General features: G+C 37.8%; 1 protein-coding gene across 1 annotated transcript in view; it reads left to right on the top strand.

Moving 5' to 3' along the window:
* The window catches only part of LOC107757880 (serine/threonine-protein kinase BRSK2-like), a 147,201-nt gene extending 127,289 nt beyond the window's left edge, over positions 1–19,912 (top strand). Inside the window, exons 10-20 of the mRNA XM_016575488.1 lie at positions 786–950; positions 1,669–1,766; positions 2,716–2,866; positions 5,160–5,220; positions 8,165–8,299; positions 9,302–9,405; positions 11,335–11,458; positions 12,793–12,973; positions 13,655–13,744; positions 14,793–14,810; positions 19,666–19,912. Coding sequence (XP_016430974.1) covers positions 786–950; positions 1,669–1,766; positions 2,716–2,866; positions 5,160–5,220; positions 8,165–8,299; positions 9,302–9,405; positions 11,335–11,458; positions 12,793–12,973; positions 13,655–13,744; positions 14,793–14,810; positions 19,666–19,865 — 1,327 coding nt within the window. The 3' untranslated portion in view covers positions 19,866–19,912. The remainder of the gene's footprint in view (positions 1–785; positions 951–1,668; positions 1,767–2,715; positions 2,867–5,159; positions 5,221–8,164; positions 8,300–9,301; positions 9,406–11,334; positions 11,459–12,792; positions 12,974–13,654; positions 13,745–14,792; positions 14,811–19,665) is intronic.
* Positions 19,913–20,292: the final 380 nt, after the last annotated feature.

Raw genomic sequence — 20,292 nt, 5'->3', positions numbered from 1 at the left:
ATTTAGCAGACGCTTTTGTCCAAAGCGACTTACAAATGAGGACAATAGAAGCAATCAAAACCAACAAAAGAGCAATAATTTACAAGTGCTATATTAGTATATTATTATAGTGTTATATTTCAATTTCACAAAGAAACGTACAGTATTTTGTCCAAGCAATAATAAAAGGACACATTTAATTTATAATTTGTCTTAAATCTCATTTTGTAAAAAAAATAATTGTGAATCGAATCGAATCGTGAAATCAAAATCGGGAATCGAATCGAATCGTGAGTTGAGTGAATCGTTACATCCCTAATTATAATTCGTTTTTAGAGTCTGGAAAATGTATTTTTAATTTCGGTTTTACCTGGTAAGTTTTAATTTTAGTTTTCATATATGATGATAGCACCGCTGGTCCAAACAGTGTTCAAACTAATTTTTTTTTATAGTACCTCTACAGATATATTGAAATACTGAAATATTCTGAATGGATTTAAATATGAAAATATATTAAATAATGTGTTCATTTGAACTGAGAGACCACTACACTCTTATTGGTAGAAGAAAACTGTAATCAAATTTACCAAAATGTTTAATAAACAAACACACAGGGAGGTGGTTCATTTGTAGAATGATGGCCGTTGTAAATCTCCAGAGCTTTGCATGTGGGCCTGTTTGTTACTTATACCACCAGCAAGGATCCTAGAATACGCCGGAGGCGATTACCATGTGTGCTCAATTAATGAAAAATAAACAAGAACACTAGATTATTTCACATGCTCTTGTTATGATCTTCTATTCAGTGGAGGGAAGAATGAGCCAGAACCAGAACAACCGGTGCCACGGAAAGTGGCGATCCGCACACTACCCTCTACTGAGGACATCGACCCAGATGTGCTTGAAAGCATGTACTCGCTCGGCTGCTTCCGAGACAAGAACAAACTGATGAAAGACCTGCTGTCAGACGAGTGAGTAACTAAGAAAGAGACGCTCACCTCGGGAAGGTTGCTTCCCGTGATACCAAAGTTTTATTGCCCATGATTAGACAAGACTGAGTGCTTTTGCTTTTGGAGACCATATGTGTGAGTGTAGTATTATTTTACATCCTTGTTTCTTAGGGTTAGTAAACACGCAGTACAGAATCTTGGCTGCGGGCTATTAGAGAAGCCCATTCACTCCCGTTCATCTGTCATCTCCTGTACTTGCACAATTACCGCCTGCACGCTTCACTGTGTGCGATCAACTTCGTTAGCCCCACTGATAGATGGCCTGGGTGTTCCCTCCTAAAATATTGTGGCCTCTGTCTCTTCTCTTGCCCAGCATTTAAACAATTCAGATGGTGCCTGCAACAAAGACCGGTCATATTTACTTCCCGCTGTGTGGTCCAGGGCAGAAAAAATCAACACAAGGTCTCTCGCTGGGAGAATTTGAAGACTTTTTGAACTCGTCCAGACTCTTGTCGGATGTTTTATGTCTTTGTGCATCATTAATGAAATGAGAGATATCCTGTGATCTCTGCAGGATGTCTTTTAGCTCTCAGGGAATGAGGTGCATGCTACACTTTGCTCTTTAACTAATGAAGTTAATTAGCCTGAGCTGAGGATTATTCTGGAGATTGTACTGTATATCAGACAACTGTCTTGACCACACATGCTTTTTGTTTCTTTGTGCCCTCTCAACCTCCAGTGATAACCAGGAAAAGATGATCTACTTCCTCCTGCTGGACCGTAAAGAGAGATATCCTAGCCACGAGGATCAGAATCTACCACCCAGAAATGAGATTGGTACGAACAGTTCAGTCAGTTTATTTGTTATGTATTTGATTTGTTCATTTATATTTCTTCCTTAATGACAACATGAAATGGCATTCACAGCAGCTTTGTGATGTGACATAATTTCCTCACCCACACAGCCTTGGATACACCAGTAGACACAACAGGTTGTTTAAAAGCCAGAAAACAGCATTTTGATGAAAGATCATGAAAACATAATTTTCTATAGAACAATGTGTTTACTGATGTATCATACGCAATAAATACCAGGGACATTTATTGAAGTCAGCGGGGCCAATTTTAATTTACACTAAGGTTTGGGTTCAGTAAGATTTTTTAATGTTTGTGAGAAAAGTCTGTGATGCTGCATTTATTTGATCAAAATACAGTAAAAATAATAATAATAATAATATTGTGAAATATTATTACAATTTAACATGCCTGTTTTCTCTTTAAATATATTTCAAAGTGACACTTTTCCTGTAATGACAAAGCTAAATTTTCAGCAGCCATTACCCTTTAATTTTCATCATCACATGATTGCTCAGAGATCATTCTAATGTACTGATTCAGTGCTCAAGAAACATTACTAATTGTTAATGTTGAAAATACTTGTCCTGCTTAATATTTTTTGTGGAAACCGTGATTTATTATTTTTTTTCCAGGATTTTTTGATGAATAGAAAGTTCAAAAGAACAGCATTAATTTGAAACAGAAATCTTTTGTAACATTATAAATGCCTTTACTGTCACTTTTTTATTGTTTTAATGCATTCTTGTTGAATAAAAGTATTAATTTCTTCTAAAAAAATATGTTACTTGGATTTACATGCTTTGGAGGGCTGAGAGACATAATGAAAAATATTCACTGTTCGATTTTTCCCATTATGAACTCCACAGGCATAATGGGCTGTTTTCATGTGTCAGGGATCATTGAATTTATCATATGCTGGTCTCTTCAGATCCTCCCAGGAAGCGAGTGGACTCTCCACTCTTGACAAGGCACAACAAGAGGAGGCCAGAGCGCAAGTCTATGGAGGTGCTGAGCATGACAGAGGGTGGATCTCCTGTTCCTGTGAGACGTGCCATCGACATGGCACAACACGGACAGAGGTACAGCAGCGCATCTCTTCCTCCTCTATTATTTATGAAACTCTACAATCGGAGCAGTGAGTGCCACAGTAAAAATGGCTGAAAGGATGTCACATTTTGTGGAGCCTTGAAAGGGAAAATTGAAGACAATAATGTATGTTAAAAAATAAATAAACTTTGGATTGGCAAAATGAAGTTCACAGTTAACAGAAGCTGCATACTAGCTTTGAAATGCATTTTAAATTGCACATGACGAGTAAAAGAAATAAGATCAATGAGCTCAGCTTAATTCTTTGAAAAAGGAGTTCTTACTATTCTCTGAAAATCCTATTCTCAGCTATTCGAGCAGCATGCTGAATGTGCCATATGGGGAATTTTGACTTCTCAAATTGGTTTTAAGGGGAACAATGGGATTGTTAATGTGCCTTTCATTTTTCTGTATCTTTGACACATTTTATTACAAATTCTTCTTTACTTTTTTTTTTTTCCATGTCCATTGTGATCCATTTCATCAGCCCTGTGTCCTTTCCCTGTGTAGATGCTTTGGCTCAACTCCATGATTACTTTTGTAAATTACTCTAACTTTACTCTCTCTTACTGTAGTAAATCTGTTTTCAGTAAAAGCTTGGATATCTCAGATGCCAACCCCATACTGCAATGCAAGGAGGAGAGGTATAAACCACCGCCATGCGCATAATTTTTTTTCCGTTCTGAAGATGCACTGGCCTGTTATTTCAACTACTGACATTTAAGATCTTAAGAGCTTAGTTTGCTTGAGAGGGAACTTAAAAAAAAAGTGGAGGTTGCACGTGTAAATCAGAGTTTTTTCCTCCCGGTTTGGCCTCTCAGTTTTGGTAAAGCAGCGGCCCTCTGGCTCCCTCCACACACATCAAAAGCATCTTATCTCCCTTATTTTGCCTTTCATGTTTCGTTTGATGTCTGGCATTTTTGTCCCTTGGTAGATCCCAAATTGTTAATTTCTTCCCCTCGTTCTTGTTTTGCCTTCAAGCTTTTCTTGCCTTCACCCTGGATGTTTGTTGTGTTTTTTTAGATTATTTCACATGCACTTACAGTAGGTGAAAGACAGAGGTTATCCGACTGTTTGTGTTCATCTGTTCAGGCATTTTTCTTCGACTTTGAGTTTCACAGTCCTGTCCCACGTCTGCATTCACTGAGACTGTTTGGTCTGCCAGATAATAAAACGGGCCTTGAATATTTCTTTATATATTCTTTATTTTATTTATTTTTATGTAATCAATGCATCGAATAGAGGTGCCACTGAATTAGGTATTGGTAAATGAATATTTTACTGACAGACTAGATAGATCAAACACATGTTTATGCATGTTTCCAATTCAAAATGTAATGACTTAATTAAACCGAAAAGCTCCCCTGCATCTTTTATACAATTTTAAACAGCATTTTTACAAGCAATAGTTATCTTAATATAGTTATAGCTTCATGTTAATGATGCACTACATATAAAATCTTCACAAATACTGTACAATGCTTAAACAGTAGAAATGTTACCTCGTATAGTTACTGTCCCCTAGTGCCTGTCCTTTCATCCCATGAATTACTTTATTCCATAGTCATTTATTACACATATAAAGAGCTCTCTTCCTGACACTGTGTTTTGGCTAAGCTAATTAGCTGAATGCAAGAGGCATATAATGAACATCAGCATTGTGCTGAATCAGGCCATGGCGTATGTGGCGTTGTGATTTTAACGCTTGAATGATCAGAGACAGTTTGAGACCACCGCATAATTCTCATCTATGTAGCATTTGCAAATGTAATTGATCAGTTTATGGATAGAATTTTTCCTGGAGTCAAATCGTGTGAGTCTGAATGTTGACACCGTTAGGGATGATTTACTGTTTCAATTTGCCTTGATGACAAAACCCATTGTGTCCACGGTCAATTAAATCCCAATCATTTACTGGAGAACTACTGAAGCTCACCATCTAATACACAATGAGGTTTGGAAGAACTCAGAGTCTCATACAGAACCTCGTAAAAGGTTGTGATGGCCTTTTACATTCTTAGGATGAGAAATGATAAATTGCTCAAATTTAATAGCAACTCAAAATGTAAAAATAGCATAATCAACAAAAAGACCTATAGGCCTACATAGAAAGTTGACATATAATTAACAGAAATGCGAGATTTATAGTGAAACATAGAGAAATTGCTGTCCCTGTCCAAGTATAAACTCAATTATTTAATCATGTTTCACTCACACAACATTCTGAAACTCCTATAGAGTTATGACAGCAGAAACCTTTTTACTATGTATGTTGTGCAACTTTAGGTCCCGGTCCATCAGCGGAGCCTCTTCTGGTCTGTCCACTAGTCCCCTCAGCAGTCCTCGGGTAAGCCCTCCATCCATACTAAATCTTTTGTTTTACACAGAGAGTCTGGTTGTGTTGAAACCCTTAGCCAGCTGGTTTGGCATCTATCTGCAGAATATGCATTGGTGAGAAACTCATGGCAGAAGCCACATCTGTTAGATCTATAGACATTCAGCATGAATATATGCATAGATTGCATAATGCAGGGGTCTTCAACAGGTAGTACTGCTGGGCGTTGTAAAAGTATGTATTTTCAACAGTTCAGAATCGTACAACTGTTTGGCGTCAGTACTTTTTTTTTTTTCAACAAGAATGCATTGAATTGATCAAAAGTGACAGTAAAGGCTTACATTGTTACAAAAGCTTTTTATTTCAAAACAGTGCAGTTCTTTTAAATGTTCTATTCACCAAAATTCATTGTGGCTTTCACAAAAAATATTAAGCAGCACAATTTGTTTTCAATATGGATAATAATAAAAAATGTGTCTTGGACACCAAATCCGCATATTAGAATGATTTCTGAAGGATCATGTGACACTGAAGACTGGAGTAATGCCGAAAATCCAGCTTTGTCATCACAGGAGTATATTACATTTTAAGTTATATTCATATGTAAATCAGTTATTTTAATTTGCAATAATATTTCACAATTTTATCATAATATTTACTGTATTTTTAATCAAATGAAAGCAGCCTTGGTGAGCATGATAGACTACTTTCAAGACATTAAGAAGCCCGAATTTTTTAATTGTAATGCATGTTTATAAAAGTATTTGAATAGATTAATATGGTACCATATGCATTGTTATTATTAGACATGGTTTAAAACGCGACACTAAATTTGATCAAATATGTAACAAGAGGACCCTGCTCTGTCTCTCTGTCCACCAAGGGAGTCCTTGAAGACCACTGACATAATGCAATATGTAAGATTAATTCTCAGAAATGTTAGTGATGATGGAGCTTTAATGATAATTTTGTATATCGGTAGCTTTGTTAAACAAAACAGCCAATTTTGTATCGCCTATAAGCTGAAATACTGCAGCAACATTGCTTTCTGCCGCTACCGATCCACTGCTTCTAGCCCAATCAGTCTACCACGCTTGGCATAATTGCTGCTAATCTATGCCCTATTCACAGGCTTGTTGCCTTGAAATATTTGAAGCCCGAGTCACTAATGGCTTGTTAAAATCCCTTCTGAATATGCGCTGCATCTGCTGCCTACTTATACTCACGCTGTGATCAGCGGCAGCTGGATGCAATTATTGCATGCTAATGTGCATTGGCTCGTTTAGTTTACACTCGAAGTAGATTGGTCCCTCTAAGCGAGATCCCAATTCGTCGGTCATCCGACGTGACGTCGAGAGTGACCGACTGAAAGGGAACGTCTCGGTTACGTATGTAACCCTCGTTCCCTGAAGGAGGGAACGGAGACGTCACATTCCGTCGCCACAGCTCCTGTATCACCGCTGAGCGGCCGGGTCACCGGGTCGGCTCCTCAGCGAAAACCTGAATATGCGGTGCATCTGCTGCCTACTTATACTCACGCTGTGATCAGCAGCAGCTGGATGCAATAATCGCATGCCAATGTGCATTGGCTCGTTTAGTTTACACTCGAAGTAGATTGGTCTCTCTAAGCGAGATCCCAATTTCGTCGGTCATCCGACGTGACGTCTCCGTTCCCTCCTTCAGGGAACGAGGGTTACCATACGTAACCGAGACGTTCCTTACTAATGGTGAAGCCTCTGGATGTAGCCAGCTTTTACAGTTGATTTGTTTAAAGAGGCTAACCGATTACAAATCCACTACTAAGACCTCCCAATAGGCAGTTCTTGAGTTACATCAAGGAATTCCCTACAGGATTCATCCCAAAGTCAATTCTGAATCTGACCTGATCAAATATTCTGCAGTTTGAAATGTTGTAAATTTGGAGAATGTCTGCAGTGTCGCCCTTTCACTGATGAAAATGGCTCACATAGAGAACAGGCTTGGTGGAAGTAATTTGAATTAGTCTGTGAAGAACTCCTTGATACAGCTCATCTGAGATTAGTTTTACTGCTCAGACACAGACTTAAAGGTTTGTCATGGAAGAATCTTCCCTGTAGTATGAAAGAGCTTTAAAATTCAATTTTATTGCATTTGTGTTCTTCTGTATGCCGTGCTAGGGTTGCAGCTGGTACAGTTAACACTCCATTGTATTTCTTTGATGTTTTACAATATGCTTGATGAGCTTTTACTTCACTGATTGTAATCACACTCTTCACTTTTAGTGGCCTGTATTGAATCAGTCCCCTGTTTCTGACCCAATTATTATTATTATTAGCGTCATCTGTCAAACAGCATCCTCATATCATACCTCCAACAGCAGCATTGTACTCTATGCTCTGTTTAATGGCCAACTGCACTTATTTTCACTAGCCATTTTGATAGTGTGGCGCTATTGTCTTGAAAAACTCGTTAATTGAGGCAGTATATATTTCTGTGACTTGTATCACATGTCATTTCTACCTAATTTATGATGATTATTTCAATTGATATGAGGCATTCTGACAATAGCGCCCTTTAAAGCAAAGCTCATGTGCCTTGTACACATTTCCTGCTTGCTTAGTCAGTGCTGTCAACACCTCTTTTAAGTTCATCCCAACAACAACCCAGAGCTTTTTTGTTGCTAATTTCTGTTGCTGATTTTGATTTGTTTTGGGAACACTGATTTGGGAACATTTTATTTCCACTGTCTTGTTGCCTCTTTGCTGGTTGTGCTAATGGCATGTTTTTTCTTTCTTTCTTTCTGCATTTCCTCCCTCACTTCTCATCACCGGTGGCTTGTTCACCATCTTTTCATGTTTGGTGTCGGTGTGTGTGTGCTTCTGCGCCGTAATGCCTGTTGACTACGGGGTCGTGTGTTGTTTGTATGGGCTGCGTTGGCTCTTTTTATGCTGCTGGCTCGGTGCATGCGCTCTTACAGCCCATGCGGCGGTTTGCCGTTCCGCCACAATCCGCAGAACTCACACAGTCACCCAACCACAGCCCCACCCACGTGCCTGTGTCCCGGGTGAACGGCACAGGCCCCCACTCCCCCAAAACCTTTCAACCAAAGACAGTTGCTTGAGTGAACGTTTGGGCGGTGTTATGCAAATCTTCCCACACAGTGATGTAGACATGTGGGGGCGTGTTTAAACAAAGCATTTTAGGAGGGTGTGGACGAGTCTTAACTTTTATAAAGAATATATCTTTGGGTTTGAGACTTTAGTCTTTGCAACTTTAGGGATCTTATCTATTCACGATCAGCTTGTAACACTCCAAAGAGAAAGGAAAACTTGAAATCGCATCATATGACCTTTTTAAAACACTAAAAACTCAAATTAATTGTTTTAAATTATACAAGTGAATTTATTACAACATTATAATGTACAGTAAGAAAAATGGACATTCATTTTGAGATTTGCAAAAGACCACATTTAACAAATTATTAGTGATTTTAAATATTAAAGGGATCCTTTACTCAGAAATGAAAATTTTGTCATCATTTACTCACTCTCAATGTCGCTCCAAACCTGTATGACTTACTTTAAAGTTAAGTGTAAAATGGCATACACAATGAAATAATGAATTACAAGATGTCTAATGGTACCAATATGGTATGCATCCCTAATTCAACCCTAATTATGTATGGCACTAAAGCAATGATATGTAGGATCAGGTGTAAAATAAAGCACCATAGTCTATGTGCATATATATAGTAAAAAGCATTTAGGTGAAGGAACAATGCTTGCTAATCCTTTTTTATTGTGGTTTTCGGGTTGACGTTCCCCTCTTAGCTAGTGATATTCTCTAAGGACTGATTTTACAGATCGTTGGGTAATAAACTCAATGCTACTCCATTATCAGCTATATCTCCTGATATATCTAGTAATGATAATGAAAACTGCACAAGCATCTCCCCTCACCTCCAGCTGTTCCTTTTTCCCTCTTTTAGCGGGGAGAGGATTAGATGAGCTGATAGAGGGGGGGTTGAATTACTCTTAATCTCTGCAGGTTTGGAGTAATTAGCTGTGGTTAATCAGCATTCCCCTCCTCAGGTTGTGAAAGCCTAATCTCTCAGGATATAGAGTATGATGCAAATTCCACTGAGGCTTGTTCGCTTTGTCTCTTTCCAGTTCCCACACAAGAGGAAATGTCCAGCCTAACACCAGAGTCTTCCCCCGAGTAAGTATTAGCTATTTTCAAAGACAATCACGTAAAATATGCATTTTTATTAAATCCCAGAGTGTGAAAGAAACATTAAAATAATACTCAATTATAATTGAATTAAAATAAATGTTAGTTCAATACTCATTATTCTGCTAGGTGTGGGTCTAAATGTATCACCTTTTGTATAAACCTGAGCTGTTGAGAGTTAAATCACCAACACTCAATTAAAGCTTGCTTAATTAAGACACTTAACTTTTGCTTTTTATACTTCCTTTTTCTTCAAATTTTATTATGAGTTGAAAGGAGCTCTGAAAACTCTGCAGCTAAAGTTAATGTGGTGGTCCAAACACTGTTCCTGGCCCCATTAGCCTAGTTTGTTGCTGAAGACTTTATCAGGGAATAGTTGATCATGAATAATTCAGAGTTTTAGTTCCACTTAGCTTCACAGGCCCGCAAAGCAGCACCACGGTGGAAACTTTTTTCCCTCTTATTTTTCTGTTGTTTTTTTAAGTTCTTGGTGAGAGAGTGTCACAATATGTTGGGCTGGCTCAAAGATGGCCTTGATAGTCACTGACTGTGGTAAAATCCCTGTGATTTCAAGCAGGGTTTAGAAATGAGCCATATGCCAACATTCAAACCTCCACACAGGCTTTTGTCATGAAATGTTTTAGAAACTTTTGAACTTTTCAGTACTTCTCAGTTGTCAGCAAATGGTGTATCATGACAAACCCCGTCATGTTAATCTAGTTTACCAATATATCTGTTAACTCCCAAATTTTAAATGCAATGTGTAAATTAAAAGAAAAAAAAATGAAAAGAATAATAAAATTGATTTTATTGAAATAATTGTTTTTGAGGTTTGAATGGTGCTGCACACAATTTGGTCATATATCATATAAGTTTTGAACAGTTTGACAGCCCATGTAATGTCACTTTTTTCATTTCAAGTCATACATGTTTTCATTTCTTGCTGATTCCTAGAGACGTACCGACTGACTGACAGCTTACTAACTCCCATCTCGACAACGTTCAATGTTCTGCATTTCACTGCGAGAGAAAATTCAGCCAAGCTCTCTAGAAATGTCTGGAATATTCCTTAAAAAAATGCTTTATTTACTTTAGCCAGGAACTGTCAGGGGGGCTTCCACCATTATGATTTTTGTGAACCAACACTTTTGAAATGAAACTTGTATTTTGATGGTATGAAATCCATCTGCCAACTGTTCCTCTATACTGGTGAAGCTTTGACTTTTCACTTTTATCCAGCAAGGACGCATTACATTGATCAAAAGTGACAGTATATACATTTATAAGGTTACAAAATATTTCTATTTAAAATCATTTCTGATATTTTGAACTGTCCTTTCATTCAAAATTCCGAAAACTCATGGGTTCCATAAAAATATTAAGCGGCACAACCATTTTCACCATTGATAATAATTAGAAATGTTTCTTGAGTAGCAAATCAGCATATTAGAATGTTTTCTGAAGCATCATGTGACACTGAGTAATGTCTGCTGAAAATTCAGCTTTGCCATAACAGGAATAAATTACATTGTCAAATATATTCAATTAGAAAACAGTTATTTTTGTAATAATATTTCATAATATTACTGTTTACTATATTTATGATCAAATAAGCGTAGCCTTGGTGAGCATAAGACACTTCTTTCAAAGACATAAAAAAAACCTTACAGACACCAAACATTTCAGCTGTGTAGTTTATGATGATATGGCATATATGAAGAGTAGATAATGTGTTCTTGAGAATTATACAAATGTTAATCACACTGAAGAAATGTCAGTTCTCCATTACAGTATGTTTTGTATGTGACAGCATGCAGTGTTATTGAGACGTATACTTGTTTTATGCATAGTATGTGACTTGAGTGATGTTTGAATGTATTGTGTTGTCTTGTTTACTCATGCTTTTCTTCTTCACAGACTTGCCAAAAAATCTTGGTTTGGAAATTTTATTAACCTCGAAAAGGAGGAGCAGATCTTTGTGGTGATTCGGGACAAGCCTCTGAGCTCCATCAAAGCAGATATTGTACACGCCTTTCTCTCTGTAAGTCTCCAATGAATATGTGAATTCTTTCAACATTTACTCACCCTCATGCTATTCCAAACCTGTTCAACTTTCTTACATTCTTGAGGCTTTTTTTATGTTTCAAAAATGATGCAAAAGCACCATAGAAATATCAGAAGTATCAGACTTGTGTGCTATATTCCAAGTCTTCTAAAGCTAAGCAATTACTCTGTGTGACAACAGACCAGTATTGAAGTTATTCACTGATAATCTTCCGCTCTAGTGTGCTGTTAAGCTTTACTAAGTCTGTCAGCTCAGCTGAGTTGAACAAATCATTCAGACCAGTTTTTTGAACTGTATCAACTGACTGAAAAGATCTGATTCAAAATAGATTCATTGGCCAATCTGATATTGCTTAACTCATGAATACATGAAAGAGAGCCAAGATGGATGTCAAGATTTTCAGTGAATAGCAGGTTTTAGTCTGTTACTCACACAAATCATATGACTTCAGAGAACTTAAAAATGTAGCACACAAGTCATATAGACCACTTTTAAGGAGCTTTTTTGTCATTTTGGAACTTGACAGGCTAAGGTCTCCTTCATTGTCATTATACTGAAAAGAAGGCCCAGGATATACTTGAAAATTTACCTTTTGAAGAAAGTAAGTCATTAGTTTCTAAAGGCATGAATAATAAATACCCCTCTGGTGCTCTTTGGTCATTTTTGACTGAAAATGTATTTATTTATTTTATTTTATTTTAATTTTTTTAATTCATCAGAATGGCACAACACTTGGTAAATGTTTTGGCACTTGCTATGTGAACTAAATAAATAAATACAAATAAATCATGAACATGATTTGAAAAAGTTAAATGGTCCCTTGTACCCTTCGCAATCAATCAAAAATGACTGCATTGTAAACTAAAGCTCAGTTTTTGAGCTATCAACCTCAAATTTGGAAAACAAGTTGTTTAGCATTATATATATATATACAGTGGGTACAAATAGTTGTATCTCGGCCAAATATTGTCCTATTGTCATAACAAACCATACATCAATGGAAAGCTTATTTATTCAGCTTTCAGATGATGTATAAATCTCAATTTCAAAAAATTGTAGCTTAAAACCAAACCTAAGTCTGTTCTCCAAAACATTTATGGTTTACTACAGTTCAAGTTGGAAATTTCATTTTCAGGTCTCATAAAATAAAATTTAGTACCACGAAATCCCATAAAAAAAATTTAAATAAAAACATTATTGAACTAAAATATACTATATTCATTTCATTAAAAAAAATGGGGGGGGATAATGTTCATTTTGGGATGAAGGATTCCTTTAAGACATTTAAAACCTCTGTCTTTTTGTCTCAGATTCCCAGCCTCAGCCACAGTGTGGTGTCTCAGACGAGTTTCCGGGCAGAATACAAATCCACAGCTGGTCCCACTGTGTTCCAAAAACCAGTGAAGTTCCAGGTGGACATCACATATTCCGAAAGCACGGCTGCCACCAAGGAGAACGGCATCTACTCTGTCACTTTCACACTGCTCTCAGGTAACCATGCCGACAGTGAGAAGCCCATTTTGATTTCATAAACTTGCTGACAGCCAATAGAAATGCAGAGGGGTATGTGTGGGTGATGGAGAGGCTGGTTGATGATGTTGAACTTTGTCCCTTGCAGTGGTGAGAGCATTTTTTTCTCTCCCTCTCTCTCATTCCGCTAGCAATCCTCTCCTCCATTACACTCACCCTCTCTTAAAAAGATGCTGAAAATAGACAAACTGCTCTAGGGGGTAATGGAAAAAAAATTAACTAAAAGAGGCCTTTTTGCCTCCTGGTAATCACTATGCATTTTCAACCTGCTGTGTTTCAAAGGACAATCCGAAAAGATCCTGCGCTGCTAGTGCCGTTACTGCAAACCCTGTCCCTCGCTTTTTATTTTTATATTTTGCTCTCTTGGCTACACAAAGGGGATTGAATCTTGTTCTTAAAGTCACACATTTCAAAGTGCGTGTGTGTGTGTGTGTGTGCACGTGTCATAAACTCAGCCGTGGGCCGAATGCACCATAAAAATCAGCCTCATTCCATTAGATTTTATGAGGCTGCTGCTAGGGGGAATAAACCCAGGATGTGGCAGCATAAATGTACATTCATTTCAAAAGGCATGTACCAGTTTGTACAGGATCATTGCGAAACATTCAAATGGGTTTCTGTGTGTGTGTGTGTCCCTGGCAGGTCCCAGCCGACGCTTCAAACGGGTGGTGGAGACGATTCAGGCTCAGTTGTTAAGTACACATGACCAGCCTGGTGTCCAGCAGCTGTCTGGTGAGTGGCCAGTCACTCCACTGACACACCTCTTTCTCTGGCTCTCTCTCTCTCTTTCTGTTCTCTTACACAGCATCCTGAACATGCATGGCGCCTAGCCCACCCTTGTAGAGCACTGAACGCTGCACACACCCATCAAGGTCAAATGAGTCTTTCCAGTGTTTAAAATGGTTGTTAGAGGTGGTTTCAAAGACATTTTCAGGCCGTCAGATTGTTAATATGAAAATAAACTTCTCACAGGGTTAAATACAATGTATCCACCGTTCCATTAATGCCAGATGTGATGTTTGATCTAAAGATTCTGGAAATACACATTTGACCTTATCAAAGCACATTGCACAGAATTGCATTGCAAGGCACTGGCACACATGCACACACTCTCCTTAGCAGTCACACACACTCACAGAGCATGTTAGAGCACACTCGCGTGTATTAACAAGGGTTTATATACATATCCAGGAAGTTTCTTGCAGATACTTAAACCGAACCTGTGTCCCAAGTAAATTATCTGGCTTCAGACTGTTCATTCTAGAGCAGAAATGTGATGGGCTAGACTGTGGTTCCAGCTGGAGAGATGAAATGGAAAAAAACATCCTTCTCACATGTCTTTTTTGTGTGCATGGTGAAGAGCCTGTTACAGCACCCTCTGCTGGACAGCCCCAAATTCTTACTGTCCAAGACCCACCACCAGTGTAGCATTAAAGATGTGCCTTTTTCTCACCCTGTCAATCACGCCCTTCCCTTCCCCCGGCTTTGCCCTTCACCCCCTGCTCTCCCAGGGCTGTTGGTCATGGCGGCTGTTGAGTGAATGGGCATGAGAGCTTGAGTGTCCTTACTGACCGTGAGCAGACCTGCACAGCAATGAGCACCAGCATGCTTCACTCTCTCAACAGATGTGGCCACGTAATAAACATCTGTGCAAGGAGGTTGAATCACTGAGTTCATGCCGTTACTGTAAAATCAATGAGGTGCATTGAGAATGTAATTTTAGGCTGAATATTTGATTTGATTGGACATGTTACATTAATATGTCATGTTCCTTTGACAGGAAAGCGTTCAAAGGGTGGTAAGAGGTCTATTTTAACTCTTCTGCCACAGTGTACATCACTTTATCATACACACGCTGTCCAATGCGTGGCACTTAAACACAGAGACCCTTTAAAGGGAGTTCAGACATAAATGAAATTTCTGTCATCATTTACTCTCTCTTGTGTCATTCCAAACCCGTTGATCTTTGAAACACAAATCAAGATATTTTTAATGACACCTGATAGTTTTCTCTCCCTCTCTTTTTGGTCTATGCAACCAAAACTTTAATGCGTCGAAAAACAGAAGAGGAGACAAAATGAACAGATTTAATTCAGGCTTTTGTGTCTCTTCAGAAGAGTTGTATTAAACCACTCGATTCATATGGATTATTTTGACAATCTCTTTTTGTACCTTTGATGCATCAGAGGTTTGTTTGCACAAACTTTCAGTGGAGAAGCAGAAATCTCTTAGGTTTTCATAAAAAATATCTTCATTTGTATTTTGAAGACGAATGAAAAATCTTATGGGTTTGAAATGACATGAGGGTGAGTAATTGATGACAGAAATGTCATTTTTGGATGAACTATCCCTTTAAATTTGAAATATGCAGAGATGTGTGTGTGTGTGTGTGTGTGTGTGTGCATGATCTCACTTGATAGGACAATCCATGAAAGTTTAAATTCTCTAGAGTGAAAACACTTCATACATTCTTCATGTTGTTTTTGTCTCCGTATTCAATTCTTGCATCATTTTACTTTGTTTTTGTGGGTCAATTGTTGCATCTGAATCACTTTTGTGAAAGGCCTCATTTATTTAAACATTTAATCTGCAGCGCTTATGAATCTGTTCAACCAGGTTTTTAATTTAAAGGTGATGTCTGAGCTTTTATGTCAGTATGTATCATCTCAGCACCTCTTTTCTCTGAACATTTCTGTCATGTTGATCATTTGGGACTTTTACAATAGAAGTAATCATCTGTAGAATCACTGTATAATGAGGGGCAGAATCCTAACGGGACCTTGTTTTCTCAGCGTGACCTACTTATGTAGGGCCCTATAAATACAATATGAATATTAAAACAAGCAACAGTCTTGTATGTGTTTGCTCTTAGATTAATAATGATTTAGAAGAAAAACAGTAATTATTAATAATTATTAGTCATGTAATCTCACTAACATACACAAGATCTTAGCAAAAATACAATAAAGCCTTATTGTATAGCTCTAACTATACAAGATTCCATAGCTGTGGATCTTAATATTATGTCAGTTCAGATTGACTTAACCTAGTGGGGTTAAATTCAAAAATATTGTAGCTACAAATTTAATTTGATCATGTGTGTGAGACATAAATCCATTGTCTTTAGCCCAGAGCTATTTCACTGGAGCTCAGCACACGTCTCATAAGAGAAAAATAGCCATGCTGTACTGGTAGTTTTCTGTGTCTGCAATAGTTTACCCAGCATAAATCTAAACGGAGATGAACATTTGTAATGGCTCACAGTAGAAATGCTGAAGCATTGTCCTGTGTGTCTCAAAGCTGCCACAGCTGTCATGTCTCTTTGAGAGTCTCTTAGGTTGTGGCAAAGCTGCCTGTTTTCTTGGGAAGCAGCAGTTTCGAGCTTTCTATCATGATGTTGAGAGGAGTCCAGATTGTATTGAGAGACTCAGAGACAAGCTCTGGAACTAAGGCACTCTACTCTAGTGTTCACATAGGCCACGGCCTGCCATGTTACAGCTTGTGCTATCAGGCCGTTGCTGCTCAGTCACTTATGAAATTGGAAAAAGAGGTGATGGTTTGCAAGCCTGTGTTGGTGTCAAATATGGTGTGTAGTTAATCCTTCTGGGCCGGCTGTCAAGTGTATTCAGAATCTGCAACAATTTGTACCACTAAATTTCAATCCATTTATGAGATTTCATTTTTGGCCTTTGATTTGAATCAGAAATGATGAATTTAGCATGAATATATTTAGCTGTATACAGTATATATATATACCAGGGTGTAAATATATGCACTGACACTGATTGTATATAATTATGATTCATTACTAAATCATGCAATACATCATGAAATTTGTTCATGATTGCATTCATTTCAATTTTTTTTTAGCAACATTTATAGGGTCTAACATATGGTGCAAAATGATTTCTGAACAAATGGCTATTATAAACCTGTTCTTTTAAGTGAGTCAAAAACATATAGCACCACCAGTGTAGTCAGATTGGCAAACGAATAATTAAACATACAGCTTGTTTGATCTGATGAACGAATGATTTTCATGAACCAGTTCTTTAAAGTGAATCAGAAACATACAGCGTGACTAGTGTCATCTGATTTATAAATGAATGATTCTTATGAACCTGTTCTTTTAAAGGGATAATTCACCCAAAAATGAAAATTCTGTCATTAATTATTCACCCTCATGTCGTTCCAAACCCGTAAGATCTTCGTTCTTCTTCGGAACACAAATTAAGATATTTTTTGATGAAATCCAAGAGCTTTCTGACCCTCCATAGACAGCAAGGGTCCTACCACGGTCAGGGCACTGAAACGTAGTAAGAACATCATTAAAATGGTCAATGTGACATCAGTAGTGATGGCCGCTTTTGAAACACTGCTTCATGAAGCTTCGAAACCTTTGTGAATCATTTGTTTCGAAACAGTGGTTCGGAGCGCGTATCAAACGGCCAAAGTCACGTGATTTCACTAAATGAGGCTTTGTTACGTCATAACTGTTTCGAAACGTTTTGAAATTTCAATGGTTTGCCTTTGGGGGGCGATCTGCATGAACCCATGAATCATGCGAGTTCATTGAGATCGCCTCCCAGCGGCGAACCATTGAATCAGCGTCTATGGCTTCTACCTGATCTCGGATCAGTTTTATCAATTTGTAGACATTTTAACTAAACATTTGTGTAATTAAAAGGATGAGTAGTAGTTAACGAGTTAACAAGCTCTCCATAAAACAGACAAAACAAGCCCTGCATATTAATAATAATAATTTAAAAACATATTATTCACACATATTGAATGGTATATTATTGTAATTGCATTTAATGCATTATAATTTCAGTATGTTTTTGTAAAATGCATTTTTTATGCATGTTTTGACTTGAGATTTTGTTGCATTTACAGTTTTGACCAGCAGCAGCACCAGCGTGTGGTGTTTCGAGCGCTTCGAAACAGTGAATCATTTTGCGAAGCAATTGGTTCAATTGATTCGAAGCTTCGAAAAGGTTACTTTCTCCCATCACTAGACATCAGTGGTTCAACTGTAATTTTACAAAGCTGCTAGAATACTTTTGGTGCGCAAAGAAAACACTACCGCCATTATTGAGAGTAACACGACGCATGCACGTGATGCTGCTGACGCCTTGTTTACGAGCATAGGAAAGCACGTGCATGTGTTGTGTTACTCTCGATAATGGCGGTAGATGGTAACTCGGGAGAGAATAATTGTTGAATAAAGTTGTTATTTTTGTTTAGTTTTTTGCGCACAAAGAGTATTATCATAGCTTCATAAAATTACGTTTGAACCACTGATGTCACATGCACTATTTTGTCAATGTTCTTGGTACCTTTCTGGGCCTTGAACGTGGTAGTTCCCTTGCTGTCTATGGAGGGTCAGAAAGCTCTCAGATTTCATCAAAAATATCTTAATTTGTGTTCCGAAGATGAACGACATGAGGGTGAGTAATTAATGACAGAATTTTCCTTTTTTGGGTGAACTATCCCTTTAAGTGATTTAAAAACACAGTGCAACAGTGTAGTCTGATTCCTGAACAAATTACTATTAGGAACTAGTTATTTTAAGTGAGTAAAAAACATATATCGTGACTAGTGTTGTTAGATTTACAAACTAATGATTCTCATGAACAGATTCTTTTGAGTGAGTCAAAAACATACAGCACGACCAGTGTAGTCCAATTTGTGAACAAATGATTCTTATGAACTGGTTCTTTTAAGTTAGTCAAAAAACAATAATACAACAAAATACAATCCAACCAGTACAGTCCGATTCACAAATGAATGAAGCTTATAATCTGATTCTTGTAAGTGAATCAAAATAATAGAGCATGACCAGAGAAGTCAGATTCGCTAACAAATGTTTCCTTTGAACCAGTTCTTTCAAGTGAATAAAAACATACAGCATGAGCAATGTAGTCCAAAAACATGGGGAAAAAAAGAGTTTGTTCATAAAAACCAGTTCTTTTAAGGGAGTCAAAAAATACAAGTATAATACACGACCAGTATAGGCTGATTCTATAATTCTATTAAATTCTCATGTGCCGGTTCGGTTCTTTTGATTGAATAAAAAACACAGCATGACCGGAGTAGTCCAATTCGCATACCAGATTTTTTAAGTGAAGCAATCAGACAATTTTCATTGTCAGGTGTACCAATGCATTTTTACACCCCTAATGTATATATAGCTTACAGTATTTGCTAAATCCTTCATTCATGTATATGCACACAATTTGGGATATATATCCTGAATTTGAGGTATGATGTCTAATTAAGAACAAGTCTTTGACCATCTACCTTGATTTTCTTTGTAATGAATCAACACTGTCACATCTCTTTCCATTCCATCCAGTGATGATCACAGATCAGATGGAGACTGTTCAGCCACAGATACTCACTACCACAATAAGACCTTTGAGCAATTATACAGCTGTACTGTCAAACAGTTGAACATGCCTGCAGATGTGTGCTGTATCCATGTCAGTGTGTTCCGATACATGGCTTATTGTCTCCAGTTAATGCAGTCTCATCCTGCCTCTCATCATCTCATCTTGCCTCGTCTGTGATCCTCATTGTTCATGTATTTGTTCTCTGTCTCTCTCTCTTGTTTTCTTGTTCTTCTCCTCTTCTCCCGTCGGTGCACCCAGGCAGCCCATTGAGTAACTTCTTTGACGTAATTAAACAGCTCTTTTCAGACGAGAAGAACGGGCAGGTGTCCCATCCGCCCGGCACGCCCAAGCATGCCAACAGCAAGAGACATGAGCCTGAGCCTAATGACTCCAAATGTCCATCTGGCCAAGACAAAGCCAAGATGGCACCATCAGTTGGGACACAGGAACAACCTTAAAACCAGGAGAAATACTAGATTACTAGTTTTAAAATAAAATAAAAGAATCCAGTCATGGTGAAAGGATACTGAAAGGATGTTTTTGACTCAAGTTGGTTTTAACCAAGCCTCTACAAAGTTTTATATTATGGATTGAATACTGAAGTACACAAGTATTCGATTTTCACTTCACAAAAGGCACATACAGAGACACATGCCTATTTTTTTTCTCTCCAGTGTTGTTTGTTCTTCACGGTGTCTCGTTATGTTCTGTTTTATGATGCCTTCATTTATTTCTGCTACCAGGAATTATCCAGAAAACGTGTTAAAGCCCCAAGTCCTGCTCTTGCACAAGATTCATGTATGGCACATTGATGGAGGGCACATTACACAGGAAGTTCAGTGCAAGCAGCTGAGGGAAACTCCTCATTCTGATGCATCTAAACAC

Source organism: Sinocyclocheilus rhinocerous, unplaced genomic scaffold (assembly GCF_001515625.1).
Source record: "Sinocyclocheilus rhinocerous isolate Xijiao unplaced genomic scaffold, SAMN03320098_v1.1 scaffold252, whole genome shotgun sequence".
Taxonomy (NCBI): Eukaryota; Metazoa; Chordata; class Actinopteri; order Cypriniformes; family Cyprinidae; genus Sinocyclocheilus; species Sinocyclocheilus rhinocerous.
The sequence above is the reverse complement of the archived record's forward strand: the minus strand, read 5'-3'. Positions and strand labels throughout refer to the sequence as shown.